General features: G+C 32.7%; 2 protein-coding genes across 6 annotated transcripts; one reads left to right on the forward strand and one right to left on the reverse strand.

Annotated features, from left to right (window-relative positions):
- Positions 1–88: 88 nt before the first annotated feature.
- LOC149731490 (DNA primase small subunit-like) lies at positions 89–4,854 on the forward strand. Its single transcript, XM_089884630.1, has 11 exons — positions 89–374; positions 669–826; positions 1,120–1,226; positions 1,654–1,804; positions 2,165–2,280; positions 2,469–2,676; positions 2,941–3,079; positions 3,358–3,427; positions 3,961–4,046; positions 4,553–4,675; positions 4,745–4,854. The coding sequence occupies exons 1-11, from the start codon at positions 242–244 to the stop codon at positions 4,762–4,764; spliced, it is 1,311 nt and encodes a 436-aa protein (XP_089740756.1). The 5' UTR covers positions 89–241; the 3' UTR covers positions 4,765–4,854.
- LOC149731491 (armadillo repeat-containing protein 3-like) lies at positions 4,660–16,666 on the reverse strand. Of its 5 annotated transcripts, none has more exons than XM_089884614.1 (22): positions 16,216–16,666; positions 15,894–16,011; positions 15,274–15,399; positions 14,736–14,801; positions 14,222–14,397; positions 13,698–13,824; positions 13,402–13,469; positions 13,136–13,322; positions 12,639–12,791; positions 12,215–12,323; positions 11,523–11,642; positions 10,878–11,007; positions 10,103–10,239; positions 9,397–9,565; positions 8,924–9,024; positions 8,572–8,703; positions 7,988–8,056; positions 7,511–7,575; positions 7,267–7,320; positions 6,336–6,447; positions 5,573–5,735; positions 4,660–5,119 (listed from the first exon to the last, which is right to left on the reverse strand). In XM_089884614.1, exons 1-22 carry the CDS (start codon positions 16,261–16,263, stop codon positions 4,916–4,918), a joined length of 2,634 nt encoding a protein of 877 aa, XP_089740740.1. In that variant the 5' UTR covers positions 16,264–16,666; the 3' UTR covers positions 4,660–4,915. The 5 variants fall into 5 exon arrangements, with proteins under 5 accessions (XP_089740740.1, XP_089740739.1, XP_089740741.1 ...); XM_089884613.1 differs by having other exon boundaries at positions 7,261–7,320; XM_089884615.1 differs by lacking the exon at positions 7,267–7,320 and having other exon boundaries at positions 16,216–16,646.
- Positions 16,667–17,007: the final 341 nt, after the last annotated feature.

A 17,007-nucleotide genomic window follows, 5' to 3' on the forward strand; every position in this document is an offset into this window, starting at 1 on the left:
CCCACGGATATATGTCACAACACAACAATTTTAGCGAATAAAATACAACGCACCCCGTAGAAAAAAAAATTTAAATCGTGAGTTTCCATACTCAATTCAGTCATGCGCGTCTGGCGCGAAAATCTCGCGATAAAAACATTCATATACCCAATGCTTAAAATTATACATTTTGTTTACTGAAGTAAAAGTAATAGTTACATATCGTTGTAGCTTACATTTTGTATCAGTTACAAATTCAAGCATGCCAGAAGAACACAAAGATAGTGAGGCCGTATACGACCCGAACAGTTTGCCAAGTCTTTTACCGATTTACTACAATTACATTTTCCCATACGGACCGTACTGCAAATGGTTATTCTACGGCAGTAAAACTGGTACGTTTTTGTTTATTATTTTTACGCTAATGCCCTATTTTTGTTCAATAATTGTGCAATCGCGTGGTTTCATTAATAATACAGCGCTTTTAAGGTATTGATTCTTTACTGCATTATCTAAAAAGATAAAATAGATGTTTTACCTGATAAGACTTAAAATAATTAGGTTTCTGATGCTGTATTAGTACTGTAGCTCCGAAACTACACAATGTATTCGTATTTTACCCCTCAATGATTTACCAGCTTTGTTGCCAATTTTACTCATTGAAAAAAGAAAATATTTTGGTCTTAAAGGTAGTGGCTCGCTTTTCGAAAAGCGAGAATTCTCTTTCACTCTTCAAAATGACATTTACGTCCGATACCAATCTTTTGCATCTGAAGCTGAGTTCAGGAAAGAACTGAAAAAAATGAACCCATACAAAATTGATATTGGTGCCATTTATTCTGCTCCTGTGAGTTTGCCGATTGTTACATGCTGCACGTATATGTCTTTCCAGCTATATTTTTATATTTTTCATTTAAATTTGTGCACCATTCATACTTTAAGAACACTGAATTCTGGAACTCTGAATCTAAAATCGCACCTAACTTAGATGCGCTCATTTTATTCTATATGGCACAGGTCCTGGATATGGTCAAAAAATATAAATAACACACACATATATTTATATCTTTCTTTGCTATTCATACTTTTTATATAAATGCATATATTTTGTATTAACAGCCCTGAAATTTATCTTGACAGCCAAAACACCGAAATCGAGTTTCAGGTGGTTCATTTAAACCACTCACTAAAGAACTTGTGTTTGATATTGATATGACAGATTATGATGACGTAAGAAAATGTTGTCAGTAAGTTTCCATCTTTTACCAAATAGATTTGATAATATTAATAAAACAAGGGTCCTAATTTGGGACTTTTAAAAACCCTGACAAACTAAAAAAATAAAAACGTTCTGAAACTAAAAGTAGTAAAGATATAAAAAAATGGTAAGGAAAAAAGTCCAACTAATTGTATAATAAAAGATATATATATATTATATATATATATATTGCCTAAATGGCATTGTTAGTGTCTTATTTAAATAAAAAAAAGTCTGAAATATAATATCAGTCTTAACCAAAAAATGGGACTAATTTTACTTGGACAAAATTTGAGATGATAAATTTGCATAAAATAAATTTGTTACTTACCTTTTTAGAGACACAATAGCGCTTTATTATGTATAATACAACACAGATAACTTCATATAACGTTTTTGTTATCTTTTTTCAACAGGGGGGCAGACATTTGCAAAAAATGTTGGACATTAATGTCAATCGCGATCAAAATTTTAAACCGAGCTCTGAAAGATGATTTTGGGTTTAAGCATTTACTTTGGGTTTATTCTGGAAGGAGGGGTGTCCATTGCTGGGTGTGTGATGAAAAAGTATGTGATTTAAATTAAAAACTTAAAATTTCTAGTAGCATGCAGCATGCTTAAGTAGCAGATAGGGGCTGAGCCTTCTACAAAAGGGTATAGGAGAATGCCTTCTACACATTATTATTTCAATTAAGAATTTGTCTATTATTAAAATATGAAAAAAAGGATTTAGTTTGCTGTTTACCTGCCAATAATTTCAAAGTTTTTATTCCTTATCAAATAATGGTTGACTGGATATTCGGTTTACCTATTTAGTATTGTTTTTTTTAATGGTATCCAAATGTATTTCAGTCATGCATTACATTTTTTCTACAAAAATATGCATTTTTAAAAAATTGTGGTTGATAGGTATATTTTGTAATGCAGGCAAGGTCATTGTCAGCACACGCACGTTCATCAATTGTTGAATATCTGAGTTTAATTCAAGCAGGAAACCACGAGAAACGAGTAACATTAAGGGACCCTGTACACCCCTATATTAGGTAAGTGATGCCACATTATTTTTACCAACAATGAAATAAATGTAACTTTTATATACTTAATATTATATACTAGGTGTTGTATACTTGATTGTTCTTTGTTAACCACCAAATTGGGCAAGAAAGTAGAATGAAAAGGTGTCCCATATTTCCCAACCCTACTATTTGTATATATATATACCATTTTGTAGAAATTGTCACCAAGTAATACGTTCCTACTGGGATAAATACGCGATAGAAGACCAAGGTTTTCTGGACGAAGACAAAGATGTCGCAAAAGTCTTAAAACTTATTTCGGACTTGGATGTGAGAGAAAAAGTGGAAAAACAGTTTGCTGGTAAAAATTCTGCTGAGCGATGGAAAAAGTTAAGAGAGACCTGCACTTCAACATATGAATCTGTAAATATTTATACCTTTTTCTATACTAGTTATAGTGATAAGTGGTTTAGTTGTAAAATAAAAGTCTTATGGCCAAAAAGCTTGCTTTAAAGTATGGATGAACCTCACCCTCAAAAATTAGAATAGAAATGCATGGAATATATTCAACTGGAATGCCATAGTAATGCAATGTAACTTATATTAAAATTTAGATGTTTCCCTTGCCTATTGCATGAGCTGTACCCTAAACATACACATAGGTGACATAACCCATATATTTTCCAGGACCCCAAAAGAAATCGCAAACTCAGATATACTTCGCATGAAATAATGATGGAGTTCTGCTTTCCAAGGCTTGATGTGAATGTCAGTAAAGGAATCAACCATTTACTGAAAAGTCCATTTTGTGTTCACCCAAAGACAGGTACTGTGGAAAACAACATTACATACTCTAACACATAGGTTTCTATGGATTTTTCATGAACAGTTGTTTTTGCTCGTTTTAAAATATTACTCAATTTTCACATATAATTTTAAAATATACGTTAGATTTAAAACTGCATAGTTAGCGAGTAATTTAAAATCGATTTTGTTTTTCTTTCACCTGAAGTTGTGCAAATTTCATTTAACCCGTTTTTATCACAAGTTTACAAAGGACGTATCCATTTATAATAGCTCTGCTTTCTGTTTTTCTTATTACAGGACGAGTATGTGTTCCGATTGATGTCTCAAGAGTTGACGAGTTTGACCCTTTTGCTGTGCCAACTATAAGGTACAGAACACATGTAACTAGGGATTACTGTATAACACATGCACTTACAAATTTACATTTGCTATATCGTCCGGTGCTGTAGCGCAGTTGGTTAGCACACCTGCCTCAAACCCAGAAGTAATGGGTTCAAGGTTTGTCGCTGCTACCATTGTGGGCGTATGTTTCCTTGGGCAAGACACTTAACGGCAATTGCTAAAACCTAGTGATCAATAATGCGTTCTCCAAATAATCAGCCACACATAAACCACCCCCCCCCCAAAAAAAAATAACACCTAAAAAGTAACATAAATGGTAACTTGTAAGCTGGCACAAGGTGTATGAAACAAAACACCCGTGTTTAACAATTGTCGTTTTCCGACCACTCATGGATAAAGTAAGTTACATTCATTCATATAACAATAACAAATACATTTCCAGTTGCTATTTAACTCCATGTACAGATTTTCGTTGGTAAACAAAAATCAATTTTACCATTGCCATGTTATAGATTATATTGTAATCTCAGGTTTAGATTTATTTCATTTCCATTCCAGTGACTTGTGCACCCAAGTAGAAAAGAGTGAAATTACTCCAAATGAAAAGACCGAGACTCTTGATACTGAAGTACAAGAGGCAGGAGGTGATAATTTACATTTTGCTTTTCTGAAATTTCTGTAAACTATTTTGTAAAAATAAATTACCTTGTACACCAAATTTGAAATGTCCTCATTTAGCATTAATATTAGTCACTTAGCACATTTTCGAGAAAGAGATTTGCAGCACTCAGTGGTATTACTGCAAAGAGTAGGACTGCATATAATCCAATTTCAATTATTCCTTTATAGTGTCTTTTTTAATAAATGATACTTTAAAATTCTAAACCTTCTAAAACAATAACATTTATACAAAATCACGCCTTTTATCCAAAAAAATTTTTTTTATCAATAAGCCTGTTGTTTTAACAACTGTTGTTCAACTTGTTTTACCGATACTACCTGTTTTTTTGTTTTTGTCAACTCTTTTGTTCTTCGTTATCGTGACCGAAGAGACGAAATAAATTTCATTCATTCATTATGTGTTAAAACTTTACACAAAACTTTAGCCAATACAAAAGAATTTGGAATAAATCATATAAATTGAACTTAGATTCCTCCAACACCAAGAAGTTGTTTAGAAAGACCTCCCTTCAAGAATATATGAAACCATTCGATTCACTTCTTGAAAACCTCCAGAAAGAAGCAGCAAAACAAAACTTGATTTTACAAAGTGGTAAGCATTTCATTTTAATAAACATACAGTGTATCAGGCCATACTATACAACACTTGTGTTTTTTACAGATTTGAAAGGCGAATTTTAAACTGGAAGATTTAGGCTTCACCTGGAAACTAAGAAATCACAGTACTTGAAAATAAAAGATTGTAGACATTACTTTTCTGGACATATTACTTTACTTTTCTGGACATATTACTAAAAAATCACAGTATTTATAAATAAAAAATCTGGACATGTTAGATTGATTTGTACTGGACAGCTTCAGGGCTGTCTGTTCTTATCAGCTTTCCTGTATCGTGCATCAAATCAATGATGTATCGCGTTGGGGGGTACCGGGCTGCTCCTTTTTCAAGCGAGGCAGCGATTGTTACTTCATTCCACGCTCTATTGTACTCTCCGCGCACCAGCGAGCATGGTACACCAATTTTATCAGCCAGCACCTGTGAAAATGAAGTTGTACCTTTCAATCCCAATGCAGACTTGAACTGTTAAACTATAGTCTTAAATTTAGGGTATATATAGTACTGTGGGTAAGATGTGATACCGTTAACACATAGCTTTACTTGTTTTAAACAATTAAATAAAAACACGTTAACACTTTTAAAGTTGCAAGGCCACGATTGTTTATTTCTGTAAATATTTTTGCGTTTTACCAAATGAATAAAAACATATCCAATCTTGTGGTAATGTGCCAATCCTGGCGTAAATTCTGACCTTAGTCACCCATATAGAATAGCATGTCCAATCTTACCCCACCTTACTCTATATATTTCAATCTCACTGCCAGACTTGAATTATATTATATTATTATATTTCCTTGAATTATATTTCCGTGGTCAGTTTATGCTAAAATTTCTTCCCTTATCATATGATGGTTTTCATGTGAATATCACCTTGTACAATAAAGCTCTGTGGTAGTGAATTCCATATTGAATCTTCCCGATTGGAATGATGTTTGATTTGAGGTCATACTTCAACTCAGCGATATGAAGCTCCCAACTAAAGTCCGACATTTTACCCCGGTCGATCTCGCCACCCATTTTATCAACCACAAATCTAAGAAATGAAACAGCAGAATTTTTTACTAGATGTTCAACTAAATTTTTTTGATAATGTTTTAAATTGTCAAAATATTTGTGGTCTAACCACAAATCTGAAATAAAATGGCAGAATTTTCTTTTAGAAATATTTAAATTATTTTATTTTTTTTTAAAAGTAGGCTTTGTATGTTATAAGTAATTTGGGTTAGTGTTTTAAGTTGTCATAACATTTGTGGTCGGAATAAAACAAAGAATATTAAATGTTATTTTTCGAATCTTAAACCTGTTGGTAGTTCTAAAATATTTGGTTAACTGAGTCAGTTTATTACATAGCAAAGTTAAAGTAAACAGGCAGCATCTCAGTGCAGTGCTAAAACACCCATTGAAACATTAAAAAAACACTGTTATAGTAGGGTGGGGGTGAAATGATACATTTAGCACATAATATCAAAATGTCCCGATCGTGTTTTAAACAACTAACAACAGTTTATTGGAGTCATGAGGATATGGTTTTATAATTCCTTAAATGATTTTTGTTCACTACCAAATGGAACAGGAAAATAGAAGGAAAAAGTGTCCTATCTTCCCCCACCCTACTATACAATATTTTGCTTACTGCGCCAAGGCCACGATTTGCTCTCTTGTTGAGGGCATTGGGAGAATATATTTGGACACATTATCGAAATAACTCTGCAACACATTGTCCACTGGAGGGTGATAGATGCCATCTGAAACAACAAACCCTCAGTACAAAGCAACCAACATAATATAATGTTAGTACATGCATGCTCCACATGCATTAATTGCTTGTAGATTAGTGTTAGAAATGACTTTGTTAGAAATGGATCAGATTAAGATTTGATTCGTTAAATACTAAATTTTGATTCTAAGTTTTTTAATTATCGTATTTCTACTCTTTATCTTAAAAAGATGCAATATTTTTTGATCAGTTATTGAATATTGCCAAGGTAGTGCAACCTTTTATTAATAGATTAACTAAAGCTATGTGACCTATATCTTTCATATTATTAACATTTCGTTCCATGCTTGGGCATTACAATACACCTTACAGGTCACAATTTCTTTTTGAAAGCAATATTTTACCCGCACTATGGCAAAATGGTTAGCGCGCCTGTCTGTAACCCAGAGGTAATGAGTTAAAGACTTGTCGCTGCTACCATTGAGGGCGTATGTGTCCTTGGGCAAGACACTTAACGGCAAAAGCTCCAACCCAATGGTCACTAATGGGTTGTCCAAATTATCAGCCACACATAAAAAGTTCCCAACAAAGTAACATACTTGGTAACTCGTAATTTGGCACGAGGTGTATGAAACAGAACACCCATGCTTAACAACTGTTGTTTTCAGCCACAAGGATAAAGCTGCCACAGGTTGCACACACTTGGCTTTTGTTAGTTACATGTTCTCTAAAACTAATGATTTGGATAAAACATGACACATGCATGCAATGGAGTAGCATGTTTTTGAAGTTTCTATTTTTATATTAGCTTGGTTAGCATGCACTTGCTGCATGGTTTAACCTTTACTTGCGAGCTGCTTTTGCAATTCCTGTTCTATTTGAAGCGCTTTTAGTCGAATCGCTAAATAATTGTGAAAATTATTGCAGGAATTATTATAAGTTTTTACTGCGCCATATCTTAATTACAGGTTTAAATTATTTGCAAAATACCAGTCTTAAAAAACATTATTTTTTAAATATACCTTACCTTTTGCTAAACGATAAATTCATTTTTGATTCAGTACATTTTTATAACCTACAAATCTTTTTACCTTCTTTTTCTGCTCTAATTCTCTCAGCTTCTTCACGCATCAGTGCTTCCTTGTCTTTCTTTTTTCTTTAAAAAAGGTGTTAAGTTTATTGAAGAATATTTATTCCGTGTTTTGGGTAAATAACAAACAAAAACTTTATCTGCTAAAAGGACTTGCCAGCTGTTATCCAAAAATGGCAGATTCAAAGCTTTATGCTCCAACCATAGTAGGCCAGTCTCCTTAAGCAATACAATTAGTAATATTTTTTAAAACTTATTGACCACTAATGGTTATTCAAAGTATCTGCTGTAAATAATGATCGCCAATAGAGTTATATCTGTGTATACTATATACAATTACAGCTGTGTGGCATAGAGACCTGTGTTATAATATATGACCTATCGCGCTAAATATTAATAACAGTCGTTTGTGTAGCAACTTGGTGTAGCTGCTGTGTATTTAACTGGACCTTTTACTTTTTTTAATATTTATAGTTACCTTCTTGTATAAGACGCTTTGGAACTGACTCTGCTTCCTTTTTCAGAAGAATCATCTTGAGATTTAACACTAAACAAAATGTAAAATGTAAACATGGTGAATTTATTATGGTGACATCAACATTACCAATAACCTAACTTGTATTAATAAACTTTTTTAATGTTTTAGGTAATAAAACCATTATTTTTTATGGATTTTAATTTTCAATGTTTTTATTCTGACAAACAACCAAAAATTTAGAATTAAAGCGGCGAAAAGTTGTGATTTTCAACTGATGTATCATTTTTATTTGTTTAAGTGAACTGATGTTACAATTTCACCAGTTTAAAGGTTAGTATGATTCAAATTAAAGCAAGACAGTCTTGCCTTTTTATATTAGTGTAACAAAAACAAAGCAGCACAAGCATGCAAATCATGGAAACAAAATTAAAAGAGCAAGCAACGGAAAGGAACAAAAAAATGAGCAAAATCCTTTAAAGAAATCATTGTCCAAGCCAAATCAAGCAGCTTGGGGGCAAAAATAACTGATTTGAATTTAGAAGGCATGGGCCTATATAAATGCATGCGAGCAGAAGCTGCAATACTTGGGGGCAGGGCTCCGGGCCACGGCAGGGGAGTTCAGGGCCTCCGAACACACACCTGGCTCCGTGCCATCCATACTAAGCTGGGACTCTGTTGGACGATTGTCCAAATCTCCCTCCAGCTCTTCCTCTTCCCTGCTCCATTTGCGACGAGACATAATTTAAAATTCTCAAAAAAAATTATTTTATAATTCTTTTTTAAATCGTGAAAAATTGCGTTCCGGAATTGAAGTTGGATAAAACCAAACTTCCAAAATTGCAAACAAATCACTTTCAACACAGTCAACTCACTTCACAAGACTGCAATTCCACTCCAAATTAACAGCAATCAATTCACAATATGCATATCACTTACACGTCTGTGGCTTTACAGTTAACCAGGAGAATTGGTCTTTTTTGATTGACTTCCTGTTTCGAAATTTCGTCCAGAGTGAAAAACTTACTTTCCGGTCGCAGCTGTTCAGGTTTAATTTATTAATAATAATAACTTTATTTGTCTATTCGATTACGGTAGTGAAGATTTAGGAATATTTTAACTGTAAAGACAGAATATAGCGACAAAACAACAGTTGTTAAAACTTGCTTACAGTTAAAAACATATTTGCATTTTATTGGAGGAAAATAAGCGTGGTCGCTACACCTAGCAGACAAAGAGCCATTTATGTTTAATTATTCAAGTTAAACTTCTAATGGAAACTAAAATGTGCGTAAAGACACGATGGGTACAATTGAGAGAGCCGGCTTTAAAAAGGATTGGACCAAAGATTGGGCCATGATTTGTGAATTTGTTAAAAATAAGTTACAGTACCAAAATATTGGCAAACTTACCTGGCCAGCATCATAGAAACCATCCGTTATAATATTATGTGAAGCAAGACGGCCTGTTAAGCTGTACTTCGCTGGCAGATTGCTGTCAAGCAACTTTTCAAAGGCAGCTACACTAAAGTTGTTACAGCGTTGTTCAGAAGAATTTATCTCCTGAAGAATTTCAAGACCTCTGCAGGTAAAAAATTAAAAAATGGTAAAAGTCTTGTATTATGTATAGGATACTTTGTAATAGTTTTTGATGTACATTTATAAGCTGTGCCTTTGTATGAGGACCGAAGGCACATAGCTCATAAGAATGGTAACCATATAGATAAAAATAAGATACAGTTGATAAAAGGGAAAAGTTGTTTAACTGGCTACAAAAAATAGCCTATATTGATTTTATTGGTAAACAAAACTGTATTTTTGAGATATAGTGCATTTTTTTGCACATAATATGTGTTGCCTTGATTACAAACTTATATTAAAATTAGCTTAGCAGAAAGTAATGTAAAATTTATGCAGATCACCAAATTGAACGACTAACTTAATTGACCTACAAGTGTATATCACTCTAAGCGAAACATACATCCAACTTTCATAGGTCAAATTTATATATAATTTTATAACTCTCTCTTATATGATACTAAGTAATAACAGTTTTATTATGGCTTGTAATATATTAAGTTATGTCAATATTATTAACTATGTCCTTTTTTATACTTACCCAAGTTTTGAAATGGCTGCAGCAGTTGGTGGGTCAGCACAACACAGAAGTAATGCACAAGATGCGTTTCTTCTTACGTCAGCATCACCAGATTTTACCAGTTGAACCAGCGGTTCCAATCCACCATGTTGGCAAATCTATGCATGGTATAAATGTATGAATAAATGTAACTTGCTTTTTCGGGAATTTTTTATGTGTGGTTGATAATTTGGACAACCCATTAGTCACCACAGGGTTGGAGCTATTGTCGTAAATTATCTCGCCCAAGGGCACATACGCGCACAATGGTAGTAGCGACAAGCTTTGAACTCATTACTGAATGCATGATGCCTATTTATACGCAACCGGACTATAGTTATGTGTGAATGTTGTTGTATACTTGTAATGAATTAAGATATGTACTATACAGACTGGAACAATTATACAAGTCCGGAACAATTATACTACATGGAAAATAATCAAAAATGCATTTTTTCCATAACCTTTACTGCCACGAATAATTGATGTAGCAGTTCATAATCAAACTTATGTAAAAACTTAATACATATATTGGGGTTCCAAAGACAAAAGATATTCTAAAAAGTCCTTGGCAAACAAGTTTGGAAATCTGATATTAAGACACTTTTTTAAACAACAAAAATTTACTTGTATAAGATATAGACTGTAAGTGTCATAATGTGAAATGTATGAAACTATCACTCAAGAGCCAGTAACTAGTAACCACAAAAGTTATATACATAAACACATTCATTCATTCATTTATTCCATATCTTACCTCAGACCTTGCTTCAGCACCAGTTACAAAAGTGGAGACAGCTTGTGCTATTTTACTTTGCACTCGAGGACTTTTAGATTTGAGTGGTTCAGTTAGGGAAGCAACTATTCCGCGCTTGAATATGTCGTTTCTATGGAAAATACACTTTATATTTAACAATAAAATGCACTGGCACAAGTTGTTTAGAACGCCTGTATCTTGGATACAGGCCCTAAGGATGCGGGTTCAAAGCTCGCACAGCTACCATTGTGGGTCTTGGGCAAGACACTTGACAGCAATTGCTCCAACCCAGTGGTTTAATATGTGGTGTCTGAATTGCTAGCCATACAAAAATGAAAAAAATCCCACTAAGTACATATTCTTAAGCGGGTACAAGGTTCATGAAATAGAACCCTGCGTTATAACAACTGCCGTTGCCCCTCCATGTGAGGATAACTAGTGTCATTCTCACTGCTATTTTGGTGCAATCTTAGGTAATAAAACACTTTTGAAATGTTTACATTATATAAATTTTACTTAATTTAAGTCTTGTCGTGATTATGAAATATTGGTTTTCCATTGTAAAACTATTAATTTAAATAAAATATTCAATTTTTAAAAAGAAAAAAAGTTTAATGTCAAAATAAAAAAGTAGTTTTAAAATACCTAATAGTAAGATCATGTGCCATGTTGATAAGGCAAGCAGCTGAATTGATAACAACTGACTCCTTGTTGAATTGAAGTAGAGATAGAAGTTGTTCAACTCCACCAGATGTTAACACTTCACTGTAAAGTTGAATGTTAACAATGTAAAGGGTCTTGTATTTTGTATATCTATCTGTTGTGTTATACTATATATATATATATATATATATATCCCCCAAAATAACCACACACCCAAAGTACCATATATGGTAACTTGTAAGCTGGCACAAGGCCCAAAGTACCATATATGGTAACTTGTAAGCTGGCATAAATGTTATGAAAACTGTTGTTTTGTCGTCCAGCCACACGAGGAAGTTACATTTGTGTAACTGTTGCAAGCATTGTTATATTGCATTCACTTGTAAATATATGCATATCCTTTTATATGCCCTGCTCTTGACTGTTGTGGTATGTATACCTACTATCTTGTATTTGAGCCATAAGTTACATGCTATTGTAAAATGCTAACTAAATATAGTTGTTAGGATGGTTGATACATGATGCCTGCTTTTTTATAATTTCAAGAATACCAAATATTTAAAATCTGTGGCAAAAAAATGGCCTATATTTACCTGTACATAATTTTTTAGCAAAAAAATCAAAATTAGTTTGGTAAAGTGTTTATAGCATCACACAAATGTAAGTTAACTTACTTAGCATTGTTGGTGTTGGTAAGGGTCAGGTTTGCGAGGGCGAGCGTAGCTGCTTCACGCACCATTGGGTTTTCCGCTGACAACAGGTTTATAAGCGGGGGTATACCCTCTGTAAATAAAAAAAAGAGTTCGCAATTTGGAAAATTTAAATTTTACATTGTAAATATTGTTATAATGGTGAAGAAAATTGTATTTTGTTTGTTATCACGCAACAGAAAAAATTTTGCTATCATGTTAAAGAAAATTCACATTTTACGATAGATATCATGTTATAGTCTTTACTTATTCTCAACAAGCATACAGAAACAGAAGCTGAGAACCACATGTATATTCTTAATGGATGAGATAGGAGATTATATGTTATGAAATGCCTGACACTTCCATTACCTTATAAAAATAGAATAACAGAATATAATACAGTTACCTGATTTTCCAAATGCATCTTTTGCAGCCAAGTTATTGGACAGTGTTGCAATGGCTTGACAGGCAGCGATTCGAACAATATCTGATTCTGATCCCGTCATAGTGATGAGAGTCTTCTCCGCTTCTTGTTCATGAAGGATCTTCCCATTCTCAACTGAATAACAACATCAAACTTAAATTCTTACTTGATGGATTTTTTATTTCAATGAACAACATAATAAATTAAAAATGGAATCAATTGCTTATGAAAATTTTAATACAAAAAATTCTAATTTTATACCAGGCCAAGGCTACTGTATTTTATTGTTTAATCATAAATAGGAGTGGCATTGCAAAATCTTTATGCAAATGTAATAAATTTCATCAAAAATCAACCTAATAAAATGTTTACACTGAACAACAGCCGAACTAAATATATATTTTACAAAAAATCTCAAAATGTACAGTCCGGAGCGTTTTAACTAAATGATGAAATTTGGCTAGTCACACAAAACCTACCATTCTTTGCAGCTCTCGACAATGCACGCGCAGTGTTGGCTTGCACCTCTGGTGATGTGGATGCTTCAGTTGCAAAAGATAACAACCTCTCTAATCCTCCAGTGCTACGGATGTCATCCAAAGACTCTGTGTCCTCCAAACAGTTTGATAGAACAGAGAGAGCATGAACATGCAGGTCGTCATAATCCTGAAAAAAATTTGCTTGTTTTTCTGTTGCTTCATTGTTTTTTTTTATATATAGATTTTCTAAAAAATCAGCAACTTACCTTATTTCCAAGGAAATCAACCAGCAGCTCCAAGCCTTCATTCTCACGAACCACTGCTCTTGATTCACCTACGTAACAAATAAACTTAAAAGCGCACTGTGGTGGTGGCTTTAATTAAGATTAAGAATAAATACTTTATGTTATAAACCTTTACTAGTAGATGAGCAAGAACTACTTTTTTATTTCTTTTCAATTTAAATTGGTTTTTGTTTTATTATTTATTTTTGATGCAATTTTTATTCTTTTTTTATTCATTCTTTTATTTTTTATTTTTTGTTTATTTTTTGTTAGTTTACCATCTTGAGTTACAGATGCTAATGTTGAGAGACCAAGGCCTTGTATAACAGCATATTCAGACTTAAGTGATTCCAACAACGACGGGATACCACCAAGCTCTCGGACCGCTGTTCGACTTTGAAAATCCTGATAACCCAAACAAAGTAAAAATCTTTAACACATACATTAGAATAAAACCTGGTGCTTTAGAAAAAAAATAATTTAGTAATAAAAGTATTTTTTTATTTATCAAAAATTTAAAAGCATTGATAAAAGAAATTTCATTGATAAAAATGTGTCACACAAGTTCATTGGATTAGAAAGTGGATTATTTATAACAAAATAGAAAAATATTAAAGCAATATCAAAAGTGTAATAGCTAATATATGTTTGGATCTAATAAAACAACAAAAATAATGTAGTTTTTAACAACTGCTGTTTGATACAATATTCGCCGATCCGTTTAAAATATTTTTAAATCTTCGCTACTGTAAAGAAAGGGATAAATAAAAATCAAGAAATTTGTTGTGTCCTTTTTTCTTACCTGAACAAGATTGCAGATCGCTTGCAGTGAATTCTTCTGAACATCGGGATCAGGTGATGCGAGAAGATTAATGAGAGGTTCAACTCCTTCTGATTGTCCAATGCTTAGTTTGCTTGAGAAGTCACCCGACATATGAGATAGAAAAAGGCTCGCAAATTCATTGCATACATCGTCCTCTGCATGGAAGATGTGTGATTTTTAGAATCATGTTGTGAATGTACTAACATTGTATAATTTGTATTATTATGATTTAACTTCATTCAAGAGAATAAAGAATAAATGCTAGAATTGGGATAAGTGCGGAAAAAGGTCACGCAAAAAAAAGAACAACTGTACTGCGAAAAAGAATCTACATGACCAATTACTTGCTTAAAAACCTGGTGGAATTTTAAAATGTATGCACAGGAGCGTTTTGAGGGTTAGTGGTTGGGTTTTGTAATTATATTCTTAACACTTTAAAGGGGTAGCAGTCAAGTTCACATTTTGTATGACTGTTTATTTTACAGTCACTTACCATCACCAAGCAGTTGTATAGCTGATGGAATAGCATCTGTTTTTCTTAAATATCTGCGCACATCAGCTGTAAAATATAAAAATCAAATTATTCCTAAATATTAAATTGTTGATATATGCAGCAGATGTGTAAAGACTGTGGTATGTCAGTAAAATTAGGATTTTTGTAAATTACCCTCTAATTTAAGCTTGAGAGTACAGAAACCATGTTCCTACGCAACAACTTCCAGACTTTAAAACATTGGTGTATGAATGTAACTTACTTTATCCCCACGTGGCCGGAAAACGTCAGTTGTTAAACACAGGGGATCTGTTTCATAAACCTCATGCCAGCTTCCGAGTTACCAAGTATGTTACATTTAAATTGATTATTTTTTGGGGACTTTTTTGTTTGGCTGATAATTTGGAAAACCCCTTAGTGACCACTGGTTTAAAGCAATTAAAGTTAAGTGTTTAAAAAATTGGGCTCATCTGATGTATACATGAGTAGTCACATTAAGACAGCGATTTTTCTGATGGACAAGCTTTTAATATCTTACCATGGCCAGCCATGACTCCAAACGCCATACACGCATATCGTTTCACCATTTTTTCCTCATGATTAATTAACCGTATCAAAGACTCCATGGCTCCAAGCTCAAGTAACATCAGTTTATTTTCTTCACCTGAATTTTATTAAAATGATACTTTTATAATAAATTTTCTGTAATGTGATAGAAAATAAAACTTTTTCAGCAAATTTTGTTTTATGTACTAACATTTCAAAATTTCTAAATTTTTTTCCCTATAAAATACCAACTAAATAGGGTGAAAACTAAATATGCTAGTCTTCACTAGAAGTACTTAGATACCTATTATATGTAACTGTGGCGCATTACATAATACAGATAAAATTATACAGTTAAATACAAGCTGAACAGGGCTTTGAATCATTGATTCGAGAAATAAACTAAACTGAAATTTTTTTTACTATTTTTAGATTTCTATTACGCATAACTGCAACACATTACATAATACAGATAAAATTTATAAAGACAATTAAAGTCGTTAAATATTAATATACAGTTAAAGTAATTCAATCCTAAAATATCTTTATTGTAATTCCTACTTTGTTTATCATAATTTAGACAATCGCTTTGTAATAAAATAATTTGTTCACATTTATCTGCGAATCTGTAAATTGCTTCACATGCTTTGGCCAGTACTTCTTCCTCGTCCGATTTCAGCATCAAAACCACTGTTCCAGTTTTCTTACTCTCAAAATTGAGTGGATCGAACTGCAAAAATAAACTTTTCACAAACAATTTAACATTTAACTATTTTTTTATATATACCTAAATTTTCTTTATACTTAGTTTAAAATTATTTTCTTATATTTTATCAAAATATGTAACACAAAACACTAAAATTTTATAAATTTATTATAATTTTACTAAAACAATATAAGCACAAACTAAAATTTATTACACAGTCGTGCATACCACATCTTTCGGTGGAGCTTCTACTTCTTTTTTAACTTTCTTTCCCATGATGTATTTTCTTATTAAACTGGCAGTATGAAGTTAAATTTTCTTCTGATATTACCAGATTAAAAACTTTAAATTGACCAACAACTAGCTAACGCTCTTTACTTTAACAAAAGTTATAGTTTTATACAAATTTGGAGAGTTTACAGTCAAAATTCGCGTTATTACACCGATATAAGACAGTAGTCACTGAAGCGACGCAGAGTAAAGCTTTTTGGTTGTCATGTCACATTCATCCAAGCGTAACAGTACCTTTTAGGGTTTCCGTGAACTTCTGATTAGCATTTGATTTCATTCAAACTAAATTACACACAAAGAAACAGTTGCCATTTGTGAAGTAGTAATACACTAGCTAAACTTAGATCATGAATGCCATAAATATATCTAATGAATCTTTAAACGTCCGTTGCAGTAGGTAAAACTTAGGGGGCTCGCTAACTGATCGCGATACGGAATCGAGCCCGGACGCCACCATTGTGTCAGTATAATTCCTAAAAAGATTCATTAATTGTCCGTCAAAGCTCTAGTTATCTTTTTAACATTTTAACTACAAAGTTCAATTTGCTTCACGTAAATCGATCTTTCTGTATAAATAAAGGAACCCACTGCAGAAATGTAACAACAGTAATTATACTATTTTTAAAAACAACAACATCATAAATGTTACGGTTTCAATACATGTACCGAACACGACTCTTTATAAAGAATATGATACAATTCTGTCTCAACAAACTTTTATATTCGAAT

The sequence above is a fragment of the Ciona robusta genome, chromosome 9, assembly GCF_009617815.1.
Source record: "Ciona robusta chromosome 9, ASM961781v2".
Lineage (NCBI taxonomy): Eukaryota > Metazoa > Chordata > Ascidiacea > Phlebobranchia > Cionidae > Ciona > Ciona robusta.